Source organism: Hemicordylus capensis, chromosome 2 (genome assembly GCF_027244095.1).
Source record: "Hemicordylus capensis ecotype Gifberg chromosome 2, rHemCap1.1.pri, whole genome shotgun sequence".
Classification (NCBI taxonomy): Eukaryota; Metazoa; Chordata; class Lepidosauria; order Squamata; family Cordylidae; genus Hemicordylus; species Hemicordylus capensis.
Genome location: NC_069658.1, coordinates 23,172,033 through 23,193,052, shown reverse-complemented (window position 1 = coordinate 23,193,052; position 21,020 = coordinate 23,172,033). Strand labels below are relative to the sequence as shown.

The 21,020-nt window shown below is 44.5% G+C and overlaps 1 protein-coding gene across 10 annotated transcripts in view; it reads left to right on the top strand.

The window, feature by feature from the left end:
* The window catches only part of PDZD2 (PDZ domain containing 2), a 382,173-nt gene that overhangs the window by 90,901 nt on the left and 270,252 nt on the right, over positions 1-21,020 (top strand). For 6 of the 10 annotated variants that reach the window (XM_053299054.1, XM_053299056.1, XM_053299055.1 and 3 more), the window contains 2 exons: positions 4,886-5,003; positions 9,041-9,908. In XM_053299054.1, the coding sequence (XP_053155029.1) occupies positions 9,433-9,908 (476 nt within the window). In that variant the 5' untranslated portion in view covers positions 4,886-5,003; positions 9,041-9,432. Of the gene's footprint in view, positions 1-4,885; positions 5,004-9,040; positions 9,909-21,020 lie in introns of those variants that run through there. The other 4 variants (XM_053299060.1, XM_053299061.1, XM_053299059.1 and 1 more) reach the window with 2 other exon arrangements.

Sequence of the window (21,020 nt, the reverse complement as noted above, 5' to 3'; positions counted from 1 at the left end):
GGAGAGGGAGGCTGCTGTTCAAAGAAAAAGCATAGTGAAAAACAATCTCAGCAAGAACGAATTAACCTTTGGGTGTGCCTAAAGTAGTTATTTGAATCTTGGCCAGCATCTTTTCCAGTTTTAACTCTCTCTGGGATTGCAAAATAAAAAGGAAAGGATACTCTGGAGGCACTGTTAAAGAAAAGAACAATTTCTTTGCAATATATATTTAACAGAGTAGATGTGAACAGGAGGAAAAGTTGGTGCGTGAAAAGTAAACAACCATGATGCTGGAGTTCATAATTTTCTGGTCCAGAGTACAGATTTGTTCAGCTCAAGACATGAACTAGCCACAGTTACCCATGCTTTGGCAAAATCCAGGCTTGATTACTGCAGTATGTAGGCCTGTTCTTGAAAAGTGTTTGACAGGAACATAAGAATCGCCCATCTAGTACAGCATTCTGTTTCACACAGTGGCCCACCGGATGCCTCTGGTAAGCTCACAGGAAGAGATGAAGGCATGCCCTCTCAACCGCTGTTGCTCCCCTGCAACTGGTATACAGAGGCATCCTACCTCTAACCCTGAAGGAAATCATAGATAGATCTGTCCTCCATGAATTTGTCTAAGCCCCTTTAAAGCGATCCAAGCTGGTGACCATCACCACATCCCGTGGCAGATAACCACAGTTTAATTATGCACTGTGCAAAAAAGTACTTCTTTTTTTCGCTCCTAAATTTCCTTGCAATCAGTTACATGGGGTGGCCATGGTTGTAGAGTTATGAGAGAGGGAGATAATTGTCTATCTATCTACTTTATCTTCACCATGCATAATTTTATAGACCTCGGTCATGTCTCCCCTTAGTCGCTTTTCCCCTAAACTAAAAAGCTCCAGATGCTGTAGCCTTGCCTCATAAGGAAGATGCTCTAGGCACCGATCATCTTGGTTGCCTTCTTCTGTACCTTTTCCAGTTCTGTAATGTCCTTTTTGAAATATGATGTTCAAAACTGTACACAGTACTCCAAATTGGCTGTACCGTAGATCTATATAAAGGCATTATAATATTATCAGTTCTGTTCTCAATCCCCTTCCTAATGATCACGAACAAAGTTGACATTTTCAACAAGCTATCGAACACAACCCTAAGATCCCTCTCCTGGTTATTTACTGACAGCTCAGACCTTGTCAGTGTAAATGTTAAGTTAGGGTTTTTTTTGCCCCAATATGCATCACTTTACACCAGGCCTGCTCAACTTAGGCCCCCCAGCTGTTTTTGGACTAAAATTGTGCCATCGAATCGGTGTTGACTCCTGGCGACCACAGAGCCCTGTGGTTGTCTTTGGTAGAATACAGGAGGGGTTTACTATTGCCATCTCCTGCACAGTATAAGATGATGCCTTACAGCATCTCCCTGTATTGTTCTTGCCTGATATAGGTGTTCACATACCAGCGGGGATTTGAAGCAGCAACCTCTTGCTCCCTAGGCAGGTTACTTCCCCACTGCGCCATTAGGTGACGAGGTGCCTTTAAAACTGAAAAGGAAAGTATTTACTGGCTGGCCTGAGTAGCACTCACCCCCATCCTCTCAGTGGCAGCGGCATGCAAATGGGCTCCAGGTACCTCTCTCTCACAGCCCCCGGTCACCTTTTATTAACTTTGGAATCAAAGGGGAAGCCTCACTGGATTCCCTTTACAGGCACCTGAAGCTGTGAACCAGTCCATGGACAAACTGGGTTCGGTCCAGTTCGATCACGGACCAGACCCATTTCTCTGGGGCCACTCTGGTCTGAGATTGAACCAGTCGAACCGGCCCAGTTCACTGTGGACCGGTTTGATCGCAGACCGGTTCGGCACACCCCTACTTCATGTGCTTTCTTACAGTGTATCATTCCTTGGCCCTCTTGCTGCAAAAATATCTGGCCACCGCCAAATACAAATACCTCCTTTGTATTTTATGGGGCTGTGATGTTTTCGTCTAAGGAGAAATCCTTTTAAGGGCTGTCTCTTAGGGACATTGGAAGACCTTTGACTGTTCCTAGAGGAGCACACAATTTACGGCAGTCACAATAAAATCATAATTGCCTGACAGTAATGAGTTTCTCTCTCTCCTTTTTATATCCTGAATTTGTCAGGTGTAAAATTCAGAGTGAAGGCATTAGAAACATTAGCATGCACTCACTGTGTGTCTTGAATTTTGAATTCATGACTCCTCCTAAGAAATATATTAGATCACGGTGAGGTTTTGCTTGTTTCCAGAGCAACTTTATTATCGGAGATTTTTCTCGCAGGAAGGGCTTGGGAAAAGAATTAAACACATTTGCAGATGTGCCGGACCTTTCTAATCCCTAATATTTTCAGATTTCTCATGAAAGGCCAAGAACATATTCATGCAAATATTACACTTCATTGGACAAATGTTGAAATGATGAAGTGCTATAGTAAAGGTCACTATTTTGTTGTGGTTGTAAGCAGGTCTCCAGGGTACTCAGTGTTTTGAAAATACACCAATGTATTTAATGTGTCATGTTATTTTCTAAGAATAGTTTTTTTAAAAATCTTGCAAATTCTGACATAAGATGTCAGAATGGGCCGACTTCAGGCTTACAGGAGGAGCCATGTTGTTTTTTACTACTGTATTTATGCGAATGTAAGACAACTCTGAATTTAAGATGAGCTGCTTAAAAATAGAGGTTAAATACAGGTTATAGCCTTATTTACCCAAAAGGAAGAGGACTCTGTATTTATGATGACCCCCTGATTTTTAACATCAAAGAACTTTGAAAAAACTCTAGTCCTGGATTCAGATAAATACAGTAGAGCTTCAAGGTCTACCTGCCACAGGAGGGAAGCTCTCATTTGCACTAATGGGAGCTTTCCTTCTGGGACAAATAACTACAATGTAGAGATTATCTGGATTTGGGACTGAGATAGGGCCGTCTCTAGCTAGGATTAGGAAATACCCTGGTCTGAAACCCTGGAAAGCCACTGCCAATCATATCAGTGCAGAAAATACAGTGCTTCTTCCATGATGGAACTCAAGGTGGTACATCTAGGATGACCAGGTGGTCTCACATCAAGGCATCGGCCAGATGCAGACCTGCTTAGTTTTCCAGCAAAATTGTTGCATCTTGTGCCTTTGCCCATCACTGGGAACTGTTTTGATGCTATATTCTTTGGAACTTTCTCTCCCAAGAAGTCCACCAATGTTTTCCTCTTTATGTGTAAAAGGTCAAGTCAATCAAGACACTTTTATTAAATTTAGCCATAGGTTATTGCAATGAAACACTGACCTTGTCTAATAATGGCAGGGAAGTTGATTGAATACAGTACACAGGAAAAAGTTGAACCAAGGAATTGTCTGAACAGTTAACAGCCACTTTATTCAAAACCTTTGTGCTTTTTTTTATTTTGCCAAAAAAGGGAATATAAGAGGCAGACGTCCCGTTTGTATTGGGCTATTAGAACATAAGAACAGCCCTGTTGGATCAGGCCCAAGCCCCATCTAGTCCAGCATCCTGTTCTGCACAGTGGCCCACCAGATGCCGCTGGAAGCCACGGGCAGGAGTTGAGGGCATGCCCTCTCTCCTGCTGTTACTCCTCTGCAACTGGTATTGACTGCCATGTAAATTATGGAGAGGCCCTGAGTACAGTGGTGTCTCATTTTTGTTTTCCATAAGAAAAGCATACAATGGCCCACACATTGTGCAGTGGCCCACGGGCAGTTTCTACCCTGTCTGCACTGCTGCAGGCCTTCCAAACAAAATTGACATAGTTGCACAAGATCACTGTTGTATACATGCCAAATAATTGTGTAAATGCAGTTGTGTAACGCTACATCCATTGGAAATAATGGCTACAGTGTCTTGCAACTGCATTATAACGTCTATCATTTGTACAATAGCGCTCTTGCACAACTATATAAATTTTGTTTTAAATGCTCGCAGAAGGGCAAGCAGGGCGGAAACTGCCTATGGGACACTATGCAGTATGTGGGCCAATGTGAATTATGAGTGCACCTCCTTTAAACTTATGTGTATCCATGCCAGAGAACCATTGTTTGGATTGTTGCTCTCCAACCTGTAAGTATTTAAGGGTGTATACCTGTCATTCACAGATCATATCTTTGTTGTACCAGGCTTTGCCAATTCCATTCCCACTTTCACTGGGATTCCCATTTCCCAATTCCCATTTCCTTCTGCTCTCTGGGACTTGAGCACACACAGTCGTCCACAGTAGCTCACTAGGATAGCTCCCAGCCTAAGATTCCTGGTTCAAGTTCTGGGGTCCTCTGATGCTCTGTAGAACTGATTCTAGTTACAACTTTGACTTTGCAAAAGATTTATTGGTCATTGGGAGCACTGCAAAATGAGGGTTCTAATTTGGCTGTAGAAGAACGAGATCATAGAAGCATAATGGTGCAGAGACCAACTGTCAAACAGACCCATTTTCCATCCAAATTAAGAACTTTTAACTTTATGCATGGTTAACCCCTGCATATGCTAGGGTTTTAGATTGGTAGGCCTAAAGAAAAAGGGCTGACATTTATCTTCTTTGAATGTTTCAATCAGTCTGAATTTCAAAGAGAAGACCATGGACCTTCCATCTGTAGGATCACACTTAAATTTGCATTGGAGTTCAAGTGCATGCATAACCAAAGAGCAGCTAGGCACTCTCTCTGTAATTTTATTTTTAGGAAAATTCATCAGCATCTAAGAAGCTTTAGCTAAATATATCATTGTGGGGACCCTGAGGTGAATAACAAGACATGTTTAAAATTTTAAGATGGGTTGGGTTTTGGATGTGTCAAAGAGGCAAACTTTAAAAATAGAGCATGAAAATAAATCAACATTTAAAAGTCATTAATGCTACACTTTAATGACCTTTTTATTTTTCTTTCTATTGGCCAGGAAATAGATCTTGAGGGCGCTTTTGATATTTTATTGGGAAAGATACATAAGGAAGGAAAAGCTCAATTTGCTACAGAATGGAACAAAGGTTTGCATGTAATCAGGATATCCCCAAATGGTATGGGACTGGTTTGATAAAGCAATCTTGAGGAAGATTTGTGATTGTTCTTCATGTACCCCCACCTCTGTGGGGGCAAAGTTTTTCTTTCAGCTAGACTTGGTGCCAGTTCTAACATAATGCATCTAAGCATCAGTTTGCAAAGTTCAAGCCAAAGTTCAAGTCAGTTCAAGCACAATCTGAATCGCAGATGAATGAGGGAGCATAATGTAGTAATTAGAGTATCAGCCTAGGACCGGGGAGACCCAGGTTCAAATCAGCTGTAAAGCTCACTGGGTAAACTTGGCCAGTCATCTCTCAGCTTTACAAAGTTGTTATGAAGTTATAAAGAAGGGTGATAGGGACAGAGAGAGATTTGTCTGCTGCCCTGAGTGTCTTGCTAGAAGATTGGGGTATAAATGTAATTTCTGCTAAAACTGGCCACATGGATCACTGACCAGACTGGGTTATTGTAATGTGCTCTATGTGGGGCTGCCCCTAAAGATGGTTCAAAGGCTGCAACTAGTGCAGAATGCAGCAGCAAGACTGCAGATAGGCACTTCTGGCCAGATGCACATCACGCCGGTCTTAAAGAGACTGCACTGGTTGCCAATTTGCCACCAAGCCCAATTCAAGGTTTTAACGTTGACTTATAAAGCCCTGAACAACCTGGCCCCCAAATACCTGAAGGAACGCTATCTCCCATATAGACCTTGCCCATCAGTTAAGGTCTGTAGGAGAGGCCCTCTTGGTAGCGCCACCATTGACAGCAGTAGGGGCACGTAAGAGGGCTTTCTCTGTGGTGGCCCCTAGGTTGTGGAATGCCCTCCCCTCTGAGGTGCTCCAAGCTCCGACATTATCCATGTTCAGGAGAATAGTGAAGACACACCACTTTACCCTGACCTTTGACTAGAGATGTAGTGGTTCTTCCCCCGCTCAGGCATTGTATTTTTAACTGTATTTTTGATTTCATGATGTTGTATTTTAATTATGTTTTATATTGGTTTTATTGCAACCTGCTCTGAGACCTGTGGGTATAGAACGGGCTAGAAATGTAAATGATATAAATAAATAAAAGGGCAAACACATAGAAATTTAGAAAATTGAGTTCTTGTACATTCCACAAATGAAAATACGCACGCACACATCCTTAAATCAGTTGCTATACTGTGTTGCTGCACATCCCTGCTAACTGAGCAAAGAGGCATCTTTTAGAGTGGTGACCCATGCAGTTCACACAATTGAAAACTGGGTAGGCGAAGGGTCCTAACCAGCTTTGGGAGCCGTGCGCACTCCTGCATTTTGACTGTATGTGAGCAGACAACTAAGAAGGAGGGGGGAGTGAAATGCATGTGAGGGAGAAGCTAGGTAGGATGGCGTCTAGCAGTTGACCAAGGTAGGAGGAAAAGCTGTCCTATACAGCTTCTGCCTCACACACAGTCACCTCCCCGCTCCTACTTATTTGTTTGCTCACACACAGATGAAAATCAGGAGTGGCAAGGCTACAGCATCTGGGGCTTTTTAGTTTGGAAAAGAGGCAACTATGGGGAGACATGGTAGGGGTTTCCTAAAAATATGCTTAGAGTGGAGAGAGTGAACAGAGAGACATTTTTCTCCCTCTCTCATAACACTAGCACCAGGGGTCACCCCATGAAATTGATTGTCGGGAAATTTACTGTATTTACCCGAATACAAGACGACTCTTAATTTAAGACAAGCCCCTTTAAAATAGTGGTTAAATAAAGGTTATCCCCTTATTTACGCAAAAGAAATAAGACGTTGAAGCTTTCCTCATGATCAGTGAGGAGAGCTGCCAGGGCTAACTGCGGGGATGGAGGGTTTACCTTTCCTTCCCTGCAGATGATCAGAGGGGGTTACCTACATGGGCGGATCGGTGGCGCAGACAAGCGGCAGCTCTCCTGCCGTCCCCCCATGCCTTGCCTGGCAGCTCCAGGGGTCAGGCGATGGGAAGTGCTGCCATGTGGCTCACTGCCCCCCTTAGCCCCAGTAGGGGTCCCCCCTCCCCGAGTGTGTCTGACGTGGCTGCAAGCAGCTGTGGCAGACACACGATTAAACAAACGGGGTTAGCGGAGCACTCGGCTCCCATTGCTGCACATGACTAGCCGAAAACGGGCTGGGCTCCCCTAGCCCAGTTTCGGCTGGTCGTGAGAATTGCCTCTCTGAATTTAAGATGACCCCCTGACTTCTACCATGAAAGAACTTGGAAAAAGCCTAGTCTTGGATTCAGGTAAATACAGTGGAACCAACAAAAAGAAGTAGAAGCTATTCTGACGATCAGTGGAAAGCAGGCTGAGGGTGCTTAACCCGCTTGCCACCGATCATGAGACTCACCGGGCTCGCAGCCGAGCCCGATTCAGTCAAAGCGGGTCACCCGCTTAAGTAGCCCACCCTTAGGCCCAGGTTAGCGGAGCAAGTGCTCCGCTAATCCAGGCTTTCCAATCGTGAGTTGCCACAGTGTGGCTCACTAGTAGACCCCCGACTGGGAGGCTGAAGAGCCGCCTCCCTGCTTGGGGATCTCTCCAGCATGCCCTGCGCACTCGTGCAGGGCATGCTGGAGCTTCCGGGGGCCATGCGGCCCCTGATCCTCCCAACCCTCGCCAGCTCCGTAACAGAGCCGGCCGTTGTGTGGGTGGCTACTTTGGCCGCCCAGAGCAGACTGCCTGCTCATGTGCAGGGAGAGCGGGCTAAGCCCCTTCTCCCCACTAACCCTCCCTAGGCTCTTCTCACTAATCATGAGAAGAGCCTTGTACTCTTTCACAAATGCACAGTTCATCTGTGGAATTCTCTGCCATGGGATATGGTGATGGCCACTAATTTGGATGACTTTAAAAGGGCTTAGACACATTCATGTAGAAATCTATCAGTGGCTATTGATAGATTTATCCGTGGCTACTAGTCTGATGGTTATAGACCACCTCCAGTGCCTGAGTGAAGGGAACGTATGGGCCTTCTGGAGCGAATTCCCAGGTTGTGCTTGCTGGCTGGGTGCATGTTTTGTTCATTTTCTTCCTCGCGGAGGGAACGAACAAAACATGCACCCATCCAGAATGAATTGCGGAAGGCCTGCATGGCCCTCCCAGAGCTCTGGCCACGAGTCAGGCAGCTCTCAGGAGCTGGCCAGCCCAGTTTCTTTTAATCCGTCTGCCCTGTTTATATAGCTCCACCCCAGGCCACCTCCAATCTCAGAGGTATGATGGCCCTAATTACCAGTCACAGGGGAGCAGTGGCAGGAGAGAGGGCATGCCCTCAGCTCTTGCCTGTGGCTCCCCAGTGGCATCTGGTGGGCCACTGTGGGAAACAGGATGCTGGACTAGATAGGCCTTTGGCCTGATCCAGCAGGGCTGTTCTTATATTCTCCCAAAGCTGGATAGGACAAGAGTAGTTTTTGACTGTGTGATCTGCCTTACTCTTTAGAGGGGAGAGTAATTGTGCCTATCCAACCTCAACACAGAATCGTTCCAATGGCTGTTGCAGGTGTGTCTACCTTATGTTTCTTTTTAGATTGTGAGCCCTTTGGGGATGGGGAACCATCTATTATTTTTCTATGTAAACTGCTCTGAGAACTTCTTTGTTGCAAAAAAGCATACATAAATACTTGTAGTAATAAAAATAATAATGAACACAGATCAGGCTGTGTGCACATGTAGTGTGTCACTCACCTTATATTTTGGTTTTTGGCCACACTGGACTGGCAGAATCTTGGAAACTTCTTTTGACCTAGATCGGCAGATATTTACAAGATTTGTCTGTGTGTGTGTGTGTGTGTGTGTGTGTGTGTGTGTGAAGAAATGTGTTTGCACATTTACAAATGTGTTTTTGTGCTTCCTCTCATTTCTCTTTTGCAGCTTTCTAGAACATTGTGGATAACCTAAGAGTGCCCCAGTCTGTAGAAAACAAAATGAACAGATTATCGAATTAATGAGCAAACAGAATAATGTTAAGGAAAGCTTTCTCATTAATGAGCATTGCAGACAGCTCAAATCCTTTATCTGAGAGTGAGAATTATGGTTTTAACTGTACTGTTTCCCCTTTTCTAGGTCAAGCAGGTGCTGATGAATGTGGAGGAGCAATTACATTGCTGCTAGTGGAATACTGGGTGCCTGAATGGTTTCTGTCTGGGCAGCTGTGGAATGAAGCAAACAAGAAGTCCCTGTGGCTTCCTTCCTCTTCCTCTTGCTGAATTCTCCAGAGCGATTGTTTCCACTTTGTCATAAAAATCATTCTGTTATCTTTGGCCAAATTTGGGAGCAGAGAGAGAGACTTTTTGTGCATTTTGTGCATCTGTCTCTCCCTGTGTGCCTTTGGATCTCTCAGTATGGCTCATGGTGAAGTAGAAGACTACCTTAAAATGGAAAGTTGCCTCAGTCCAGTTCTAGTCGCTCAATCTGGCAAGCAGTTCTTCACGTAATGGAATCCTGGAGTGACCACAATGCCCATCACTCCGGAGAATGCGGTGCTTTTTCTTCCCATCCTTTACCGATGGCTGCAAAACCATCTGAGGGAGGAAGTGGAAGAGCCGGAACAGAGGCTTTGCCATTCCGCCATCAAGAAGCTGAGGGAGTACATCCAGCTGAACTTCCCAGTGGAAGAGGGCAAACTGCAACATGGGACAAGACCCCTGGACATGGAGATCTGTACTGCCTACCTGACCAAGGATCCAGGAAAGACAGAGGCTCTCGGCCTAAGTTTTGGAAACATCCCTGCTCTGGGAGACTATGGAGAAAAGCGGAGAATGGGGAGAAAACGGAAGGGGCATAAGGGTCCTGTGCTTGATGTTGGAAGCATTTGGGTCACCGACTTAAAGAAAAACAGTCCAGCTGGGAAATGTGGAAGAGTTCGCCTGAGAGATGAGATCCTGTCACTGAACGGACAGTTGATGGTCGGGGTGGATGTCAGTGGTGCAAGGTAAGAGGTTTAAACAGATGTGAATTGCAATACATTATGCATCATCAAGATTGATGAACAAAACCACAGAGTGGCTAAATATATTCAAGGAAATCCCATTAAAATTAAAAGGACAAGTTAGGCATGCCTAACTTCTTTCATTTTCAGTGGGATTTCCTCGAGTAAATTTAGTTAAAAACACTGGCTGACAGCCTTTTTATAACTACAAAGGAAGCATCTTCCATACATTATTATTTATTTTATTCATTAGTTTATATTATTTTATAACGCTTTTCAACAACAACAAAAATATCTTCAAACTGGCTTACATAGCAAAAGGAATGAGAAGATGATTCTGTCTCTGTCTCAAAGAGACTCACAATCCAAAAAGAAACATAAGTGAGAGACCAGCAAAAGCCGTTGGGAAGGATGCTGTTCTGGATGGTTACTATTCTGTTGCTAAGTGTATAAGAGAGCCACTGTTTCAAAAGGTGTGTCTTTGCTCAGTTAGCAGCGCTGTCCAAGGCTGCTTTTTATCCAGATTCACTATATGGCAAACATTTAGGACAGTGCTTTGGTTCAGAGAGGATCCAGGACATGTTGGTACGCAACAGTAGTAGAAATGTATTAATAAATTAAATAATTGCCAGTGTGTTACCCCTTAGCTGTATCTCAAAATCTGCTTCCTGAGGTAGGGTCTGCCTAAACCTGCCTAAGATAGGACCATCCTTTTTCTACTTATCCGTACATGTGGTGGATATATGCATTCTATGCGCTTTCTATCAGCTTTGGCTGATTCGACAGCTGCGTCCATTCCTTTAAGAGAACGATCTCAAAATAGTGGTGCATCAGCTGGTAACCTCCAGGTTCAACTACTGCAATGCGCTCTACGTGGGGCTGCCTTTGTGCGTAGTTCGGAAACTTCAGTTAGTTCAAAATGCGGCAGCCAGATTGGTCTCTGGGGTAACCCGGAGAGACCATATTATGCCTGTCTTAAAACAGCTGCACTTGCTGCTGATATGTTTCCGGGCGAAATACAGAATGCTGGTTATTACCTTTAAAGCTAAGAACGGCTTGGGTCTGGGCTATCTTAGAGAGCAGCTTCTTCGGTATGATCCCCATTGCTCGTTGAGGACATCTGGAGAGGTCCGTCTCCAGTTACCACTGGTACGTTTGGTGGCGACTTGGAACTGGGCCTTTTCTGTAGCTGCTCCTGGTCTATGGAATGCACTCCTGGAAGATATCCGCAGTTTAGGCTCACTGTCGGCCTTTAAGAGAGCCCTAAACACTTATTTGTTTGGCCTGGCCTTCTAAGGCTTGTAAAGTGTTGTTTTTTAAAAATTATTTTAATTGGTTTTAAATTGTTTTAATTGTTTTAGAATTGTTTTTATATTGTTTTTAGCATTGTGTTTTGAATTGTGTGTTCTTATGTCTTTTAAAAGTTGTTGTACACCGTCCAGAGCCTTGGGATGGGGCAGTTTATAAATGTAATAAATAAATAAATAATGATAATGATAATGATAATGATATTCATGCATGCATATGCATGGCCTGAGGACCTTTGTATACATTAGGTTGGACTGTATGGCTCTCTTTGAGTTTTAAGAAAAAACACTTGCATATCCCATAAATGTTACATGGGACCTGACTCTGAATCTATGCATCAAATCTCTACAAGTTCAAAAAACAATATGAGACAGTCCTTTTGGGATTGTACTGCTTTAGAAAACAGGCAAGAGATTGAATGGACCCCTTCATCAAGTTCTGTCTACCAATGGAAAGCAATGGAATGTGGTTTATTCTAAAACACAATCTGAAACTTTAAATTGCCTCTCCTCAAATATAAATGAGAGAGAAAGGGGAATTTTCCAGCTGCAGGCTCACGCTATCTGAATCAGAGCAATTTTTTTTAAAGTGCCCAATATATAGTGTTAGATTTAAGTGGCCAGCCACTAAGTCCTGCTTCCTTATATCTGTAATGGTTCTACTGCAGTTGTTAAGAGCTAGAAAATGTTGGTCTCATTAAGGTAAGTGGGAAAGAGCTAAAGTTGTTTCTGGAGTCCCTGGACAGAGATATCACCAGCTCCCACTGACTTGCAGTATTGAACTAGTGTGCTGTGTGGTTAGATAAACATCCCATGCAGATGTTAGATGGAAAATGTGTTAGATGCAGTAGATTTATTAATAGCCATTCAGGTCACCAATAGAATTTTGAACTTGCCAAATACCAGAGGCAGTGCTGAATCCCACTGGGTTTCTGTGGATTACTGTGTTAGCTGGTGTTAAGCCCTGTAAGAATCGGGCTGGGATTAGAAAACTTGTGTTAGTAAGATTTTAAATGGTGGCTGCTTAGCCAAACATGCTGAGGGGGAAATTGCTTGGGGAAAAGGCATGTGGATCACTGAACCTGTCTCGGACAACTATTTTTGTGGAAAAGCAAAAGATTTGTACAAAGGTTGTTAAGTTCCCCAGACCAATAGGGATATCATTTGCTTCCACTGTGCTGGTTTGGTTACTTTGACCCCTGCTTCTTATCTTCCTACTGATGCGGGAAAGAGTTTCAAAAGAGGTCAATGTTTGCCCTTTTCATAAAGAACCAAATGGCTCTCTTACACTGTTAACCTCTGTTTTATTTTCATGTTTACGGATTCCTTGTAAGTGAAATGCTTCTTCCCAAGCTGAGAAACTGGCTGCTTATAAAAACTTCACAGAGGCACAGGAGGTTCTGTGGAAGCCATGTTTATTGCTTTGGCAAGTGATGGTGTCTGGTGGTTCATGCTCTTCTCATCTCGTGCTGGTGTTGTGACAGTGTGCTCCCAATGGTGCTTTGACCACCACAAACATTCCTAGATGGAGCTCTGGAATGCATGGCAGTGCACATGCCCCCCACAACCACAAATTAGTGACTGGAAGCAGCTATTTATTTGGGTCTTTCTACAGCATTTCTATAAGTGCTTAAGGGATGCATCACAAGAAAAACTTGGTTTTTGTTGAGGAGGAGGAGATGCCACTGGGTGGCTACCACAGACAGATGCAGAGGACTGGGATGGCCCGTTGATAGCCCACAGAACAGAGCTGATCTCAGAGGCATTTCTGTCTGTCGTTTGGGGTGTCTATCAAATTCGAATTGTAGTAAAAGGTTTACCCACGTTTTCACTTGTAACAAAAAGAGGCATATTTACAAGTTGTAAGATATAAAGATGCTTCCACGTTAATGTTGCAATATATATGCACATGTAATGCTACCCCTAAGTGTTCATTCTTCATAACTTCAAAGCACATATTGCTAGAGGATACCAGTGTTATTATGGACTTTGATACATATGTATGTGTGTGTGGGTGTCATTTTGTATGTATGACAAAACACCACAGTCCAGCATAGAGTGGCCCTCAGCAATGCAGAAGTTTGGCCATAGACAAAAATCCAGCATGTCCCCAGGTTTGATTTTCAAGATGAAAACCGCTCAGAAAGGGTCGTGGAGTAATATGTGTTTTCTACAGCTGTCCTGTGGTTTTAAAGGTAAAGTGTGCCATCGATTCAGTGTCAACTCCTAGTGACCAGAGAGCCCTGTGGTTGTCTTTGGTAGAATACAGGAAGGGTTTACCATTGCCATCTCCCGCACAGTATGAGATGATGCCTTTCAGCATCTTCCTATGTCACTGCTGCCCGATATAGGTGTTTCCCATAGTCTGAGAAACATACCAGCATGAATTCGAACTGGCAACCTCTGCCTTGCTAGTCACGTCATTTCTCCGCTTTGCCATTAGGTGGTTTTAGATGGCATGAAAGCAAATCCTAGAAGAATGCTGAAGCTATATCTGGTATGGATGAGCCATACCAGAATGGGACATTGATGCTTCCTGGAACTATTCTAATGATAGGAGTACAAGCTGTTATCCTGCCTTAGGTTATGACCCCATAGGCTGGCAGGGGAGCAGGACCATTCACAGCTCACTGTGAACCTAGGCAGATTCAGGCTGGATGCAGCATCCAAGAGCTGCACACTAGGACGTTGCTCCAGCAATGGTCTGGTGCAGAGGGCTTAAGTTCTCCTTCTGTGATGTTTCTAGCTCTGCCTCCTCTTGAAGAAACTGCTTTAGACTGGTATTTGAAGGGGTCATGTCCTATTTCTCAGGTGCAGGTTCTGTTAGACCTGAGGAATGACCCAGGTGCCCTCGGAGGTGGCGTAGTAGTAGGAAATGCCCTCCTGCATTGCTGAGGCTCCTGAGAAGGCCTCTCCTGAGGCTGTGGAGGGAAATCGGACTCGCTTCTTGGGCTACACACGTAGTGGTGTTGTTGGTCTCAGAGGCTTCCATTGGAGCCCTGGCACCTTCTGATGCTCTTTTTGGGGATAGCTCCTGCATCCATCTTTCTTGTCATATGTATCCTCAGACCTTTCCTCTGATAATTGACGGTCCAGCTTTTGGGCCATGGCAGCTATGACCTCGGAAGGTCTTAGGCAAGCGACTGTCTTCTCAGCCACCTCTCGCACATCTGTAATATGTGAATAGAGAAATACCCGTCTAATTTATTGAGTGTTTGTTAAGATTAATGAAGAGCTTTGAGCACTTAGGGAAAGCTCTGTATAAGCATTTATTATTATTAGTTCTGGGGCTCATTGCATAGAGTGTAGAACAGCTGAGTGCTGGCAGTGGATGCTAGGCCCACAGTTCCTGGACAGCAAAAAATACTGCAGTTTGTTTCTGATCTGAAAAACATGGGGAAGGCTTGGTGCCAAATGAGCAGCTTAGCATGAATCCTGGGAGAAGTTCTTATTCCACGTTTGGCAGGGAAATAACAGAAAGCACCCGTATTTCCAGCAAGGATTTGAATGGAAAGCATGGATTCCTGTAGTTCTGAACAGCCCTTCTCTTGGGATCCTTCTTTGTATTTGTATGGTGAACACATCTAAAATGGCAAGCCCCCCCAAATGTCTCTACCATTTTTCTTTGCAAAGGATGGGATGGAGGTTTGTCGTCTTTGTGAACAGTTGAGATGGTAGGTCCACCATTACCATGTCCACTGAAGACCATACAGGAGACTATAGCAGACCTGTATGCATGGCATAGGGCTTTCCTTGCAATTAATTGAGGTTTTGTGGCGGTGGGTCTTCTGATCGGCCTCCCCACCATGGTGCATTCATGTGTGCATGCCTGTGTGCACACACTCATTAATACAGATGCTCCTGGACAGAATCTGCTCTGCATTCCAGAGGGGAGATGCTGCAGAAGGCCACAGACACATATTAAAAGGGCCTTGATTTGGATGGCTAAGTGAGGAAGACGATTACGCCCATTGTGCTGGCCCTGTATGCAGTGGCTGGGAGCTCTTAAGGCTACAGACGAATTCTTCTGAAGAATACAAATATAGCAATGAATGCAGGGGAAGGTATGGGGGATGTAGTATAAGTCTGATCAAAAGGAGAAGCAGATCTAAAGAGAAAGGAGCAGCCTGTGTGTCAAAGTACTTAGGGGTAAAGTCCTCCCCCCCCGCCCCACTTCTTCCTGTTAAAGAGCTTTGCATTCTCCTTATTTGATGTGACACTCTGCTCCAGGCTTAGAGCACTGCCACATGCTTCTTGGGTTTCATTTTTCTTCTTACTTTTCATCAGGTATGTCGTAAGGGAATATATGAAGCCCTGACGCATCCAGGGTCCTCCTGATCTTGAATGTCCTTTGTCTTCTGTCGCACTGCCTTTTAATTATAAGCATCCCTTTAGTATAAGGGGCTATCTTCCAGACCTCTGACAGGTGAGGCTTTCCTTTTTCTGGATTTAATAGAGGCCTCTCCACTCTTCCAGCTGAAAAGATTTGCTTACAAGTCGGAATTAGCTGCCCTCAGAAGAAGGACTCGCCTCATGGGGTCCTGCATCACTGTTGGGCTACACATCATGCCATACGCATGTGCTGTTGTTGTCTGTGTTTTTGTCTGAATTATTGGGTATGGGTTTACGTGAAAAGTAACCTGGGGGCTGGATCCCTAAATTGTAGGCACATGTTGTGTGTAAGGCTTTAAGTGCACTGAATGTAATGTGTGAATAATTGATTTGACTACAGATCAACAATCTGTGCCAGTGGCCAACTTTCAGATAAAGCTGCGTTTGTGCAACGATATTGTGGCCCTGCAAGAAAATTGTGTCGCTGCACAAAATCACAAAGTGGAGCTTTTGCGCAAATATTCCCTGCAATGTAACAAATGGAGTAGGAGGATGCACACCCTAGGTTGTGCACTTTGTTGCCCAAGTGGAAGGATTGTTGCTCTAGCACCACACTAGCCTGGAATGCAAGCTTTCCCCAAAGGGGCAATTTTTGAACATAGGAAGCTGCCCTATACCATCAGTCCATCTAGCATAGTATTGTCTACACAATCTGGCAGCGGCTTCTCCAAGGTTGCAGGCAGGAGTTTCACTCAGCTCTATCTGGAGATGCCAGGAAGGGAACTTGGAACCTTCTGCTTGCAGGTGCTCTTCCCAGAGCGGCCCCAGCCCCTAAGGAGGAATATCTTACTGTGCTCACACATGTAGTATTCTATTCAAATGCAAATGGGGCAGACCCTGCTTAGCAAAGGGGACAACCTATGCTTGCTACCACTTGCTCTCCTCCTTAGACCAGCTCCTCCCTTCTCTTTACAGCCCACTGTGTCCCTCAAAAATATGCCCCTGAGGGAGAATATGTCCCCCACGAGCAGATTTTCTGGAGGCTCCGGGGGGCAACAGAGAGAATGGGGGGGGGGAGGGTCAGTGAAAATTGCCTCTTCCCTTTGTGCAAATGGAACTTCTTCCATTCTCAGAAGTACTAGTTGGGATGCTACCCACTATATACAGACTGTACATGTGTACAGGATTATGGGTGAATAACCTTAGGTTATCCCCACTGCTGCTATATAGGGCAGCAGTGATAGAGGAAGAAGCTGAAAGGCATCATCTCATACTGCACTGGCGCAGGCAATGGTAAACCCCTCCTGTATTCTGATAAAGAAAACCACAAGGTTCTGTGGGCGCCAGGAGTCGAAATCGGCTTGACAGCACATTTTACTTGTATTTATTTGGATGTGCCTTCTAAATGAAAAGCCTGAAGGCCAGAGTAGTGAATCGTACAGAGACAGAATGGGCAGCCACCTCTATGGCTGGGTACTTTGACTGCAAATTAAGCCCTTAATTATTGCATTTCTGTAATTATTGCAGCAATTCTCTCATAGCAGATTATGCACAATAGCCCATACTCCAGGAATGAGTCATGTAGCCAATATGCTGCAAATGTATGAGCAGAGGTAATTATGGAGCAGTATAATATAACTTAAAGCAAATTATGTGTACTTCTAATATGTCTTGCAATGCTGCTTTGGAGCCTCAGCTCAGAGATCAGGACCACCTACAACAGGTGTGTGCAATGGCTTGTTATTTAAAATATTTGTATCCTCCCCCCTGCACTAAGAACACTGTGCAGCAACAATTCTGTTTGGTACTTGGGTCTTGGGTGGGCCAGTCTTGCATGCATGTACTGCACAGAGGTTTCTCAGAATAGTTGCTTTGGGGCAATGACATCTTGTCCAAAGCAGAATCTTCCATACATGAATCCTCACAGATGAGATCTCCTAATATAACAGAATGGTGTGCCTTAGTTACTGTTACTGCGGCATGAACTTCCATGGGCTGGAACTCACTTTCCTCGATGCATGGAATGGTCCAGGGAGCTTTTATATCCATGATGCAGATGCTAAATTACTTGGGCAGGTGAACCAAGCCACAAGATTCAGGGAAAGGCAGCTTTCTCTCCCCTCCTTATTTCTCCCTCTAAGTACTAGCCAGTCTGGTTCTTGGAGGACAAGGATTTTGGAAGGAAATTTTAAAAATTCCAGAGGGAATAGTGCAGATTGGAGTGCAGATCTACACTATTTAATATCCTACCTCTAATAATAGCTATAATAAACATGCTTACGTGTTGTGGACGGCAACATGCTTCTGGATGTCAGTGGGGTCTCTTCCCATGTTACATTTTTAAGTGTACACCTAATAACATAATGTGTGAATGCAACAAATGAATGTTCATGAATGTATTATGCAGGTACACTTGTCAGAAAGCCAGGACTGACTGGCTTGATGGCTGATCTGAGTTTGCCCTCTGTAACATAATTCTGAGAAAGCTGGGCTACGATGTTATGAGGGCCAGTTTCCGAGGCCGATGTACTGAGTCTGCCTCAAATATATAAATAGGTCATTTTAGCAATTGATTGTGTTACTGTGTTTATGTTTGGCGCTTTTATTATTTGGGATTACTATGGAGTAAATTTTTAGAGGTCATTCACACAATCAAAAACTGTGTTCTACCCGGGTCCTCCTACCTTGCTTCCACACAAACACTTGTACACAGGTTTTCCCCTTACCCTGCTTCCACTCAACTGAAAAGTGGGAGCACGCACAGCTCCCAAACCTGGGTAGAACACAGTGAGGCGCTTCACACGATTCGTGTGAAGCACCTCGAAGTGGTTTGCGGGGAGAGCGGGCTTAGGCCACTCTCCCCGCAGACTATCTCCTGCGGAGCCCTGGGCGGCCGGACTGGCTACCCATACAACTACTGGCTCCATCATGGAGCCAGTGGGGGCTGCGGGGATCAGAGACCGCGCGGGCATTCTGGGGGACCCCCGAGCCCAGGAGTCTATTTGTAGCCTCCCAGTTGGGGGTCTACTCGTGTGTTGCTGCACGCCGCAGCGGCACATGAGCAGAAAAACAAGGTTGACGGAGTGCTTGCTCCATTAACCTCGTATAAGGGGAGGGGGAATTAGGCGGGCTAGCCGCCTTGGAACCACTGGGCTCGCGGACGAACCCGGTGGTTCCGACCATCACCAGGAAGTGGGCTAGGCTCTCTTAGCCCACTTTCTGGTGATCGTCAGAATAGCTTCAGTTTTTGATTGTATGAATGACCTCTCAGTGTATTTAACAGCACCACACTATACCTGTATAGAGGCAGCAATATTCTCTATGAGCGGTATAAAGCCCTAGGGAACCTCGCAACAGAGCCCATGGGCCTCATTCCTTGCACTAAGGCAGCTCTCCAGAAGAGGGAGCTATTGGTCTTTGCTGTGCTGCAGCGCTACCCACATAGTGGCCGGAAAGCATATTGCAGCTCATTAGCCCAGCCAGACCAGATGATTTGGGGAGCCTATAGGACAAGGTTATCCAACTTTGGCCCACCTGCAGATATGGCCTACAACTCTTATCATCCTTGACATTTGGCCACTGTTGCTGAGGATGATGGGAGTTGTAGTCCAACAGGAGCTGGCGAGCTGAAGTTGTACAGCCCTGCTATAGGGTCTTGACAGACCCTATATTTACTTTTAAAACCATATTTATATACTGCCTGATATATACATCCCTAGGCGGTGTACACAATCAAAATTACAATATACATAACTTTTGCTTTGCATCCGTATCATTGTTTACTTCTGCTTGCTCATATCTGTGGCTCGAATGCCTGTTTCTCTCAAGCCTGTTGGCTCTCTCTCCTCTTCTAATTCCTCCATTGGGACAGGACCTCGCATAAAGAAAGTCTTGGACTTGGGGTTTTGCCTAAGTCTTGCAGGAATCTGAAGTCCAGTCTGGCAAAATCCCTGCAGGGTATATGCTTCTTTGAATGAACATTTGTTGAAATTAAAAACAAATATAAGAAAAACTTAGTGCAAAAAGGCTTCTAATAATCTTCCTGGGAATGTAGGGCATTGAATTCTGCACGAACATTCATTTGCAACTTAACTTTTTCTCTAGTTGCCTCTGGAGGGCACTGTCCTATCACAACTGCCAGTAATTCTCCAGTTTCTTGTTTTTACTCTACTACTACAGCTTAAGTTGCTCAAGACATCAAAGAGAAATATAGATCTGAGACACACACACACGCACATACAATTATCTTTATGCTGGGTTTCTTATCCACCAAATCAAGTTACTTCTTCCATTTGGCTATAGAAAGTAGTTTTTGTATCTGTGGGGAGCATGCAGAAATTAATTTGGGAAGGGGAATTCTCACCCCAGCTCTCAGAATAAAAATGATGCTGAATTTTGTATGTTACATAAAATTGCATTGCCACTCCAATTCAAATTGCTTTTGTTAGCTAGATCACTGCTGGCTTTCAGATTTGGGGGAACTCTTTTCCACTTGGACTTTTTTGTGAGAGGAACCCCTGCACACCTTCCATGGAGAATCTGGAGATTGTAGAGAATTCTGGGGTGTGTTCTAGGGCAGCAGTTCCAAATCAGTGTGCTGCTACAGCACATTAGTGTGCCACAAGACACTAGCCGGTATGCTGCACTGACTCACACGGAGTCAATCCCAAAAGGAGGGAGTTTAAATTTTTCACTTTTGGAGCCGACTCGCCCCATAATGCACTGGGAAGGATGCATCCTTCCTAGTGGATAAGATAGCAAGTCATCCCCAAATGCAGGGAGTTCCAAAAGCTCCCTGCTTTTGGAGCTCTCTTAGGACTGTTGGTGCCCAGCAGCAATGAATGCTCCTGCAGGTGGGGAGGGGGAAAGACGTGAAAATAAATAAATTGCATGCACCATCTTCAGAGAGGCATCCTTCCAGTAGTGGTGGTAGTGAAAATAAATAAATAAAATTTATTTGTTGGTTGCCCCATAACAAATTGTTCTCTGGGGAGGCTTACAACACACATTAAACATGAGATAAAAACACAAAACACATTAAATCGTAACCGACCAAAAACATGGGGGTTGGGGGAATTCAAAATACAAGGGAAAAATTTTTTTTAAAAAGACATTTATTTTTTTAAAAATAGTTAAAATCAGATCAACATTTAAAAGGCCTGAGTGAACAAAAAGGTCTTTACCTGGTGTCTAAAAGAACAAAGTGATGAAGCCCGGCGAACCTCACCGGGGAGGTTATTCCATAAATGGGGTACAACCTCAGAAAAGGCCCTCTCCCTAGTCGCCACCTGCCTCACCTCGTTTGGCAGGGGCATCTGTAGGAGGGCCTCCCTTCTCTCACTCACAAGAAGAAATACCTCTTCGAAGAGGATTCCTGCTACAATCAGTGCGTGCATCATATCAAAACAAAAGAGGGATGCTTCTTGCTTTGGAATTATTGGTTGACATCATGGGCATTCACAGAAACATTTCCCAG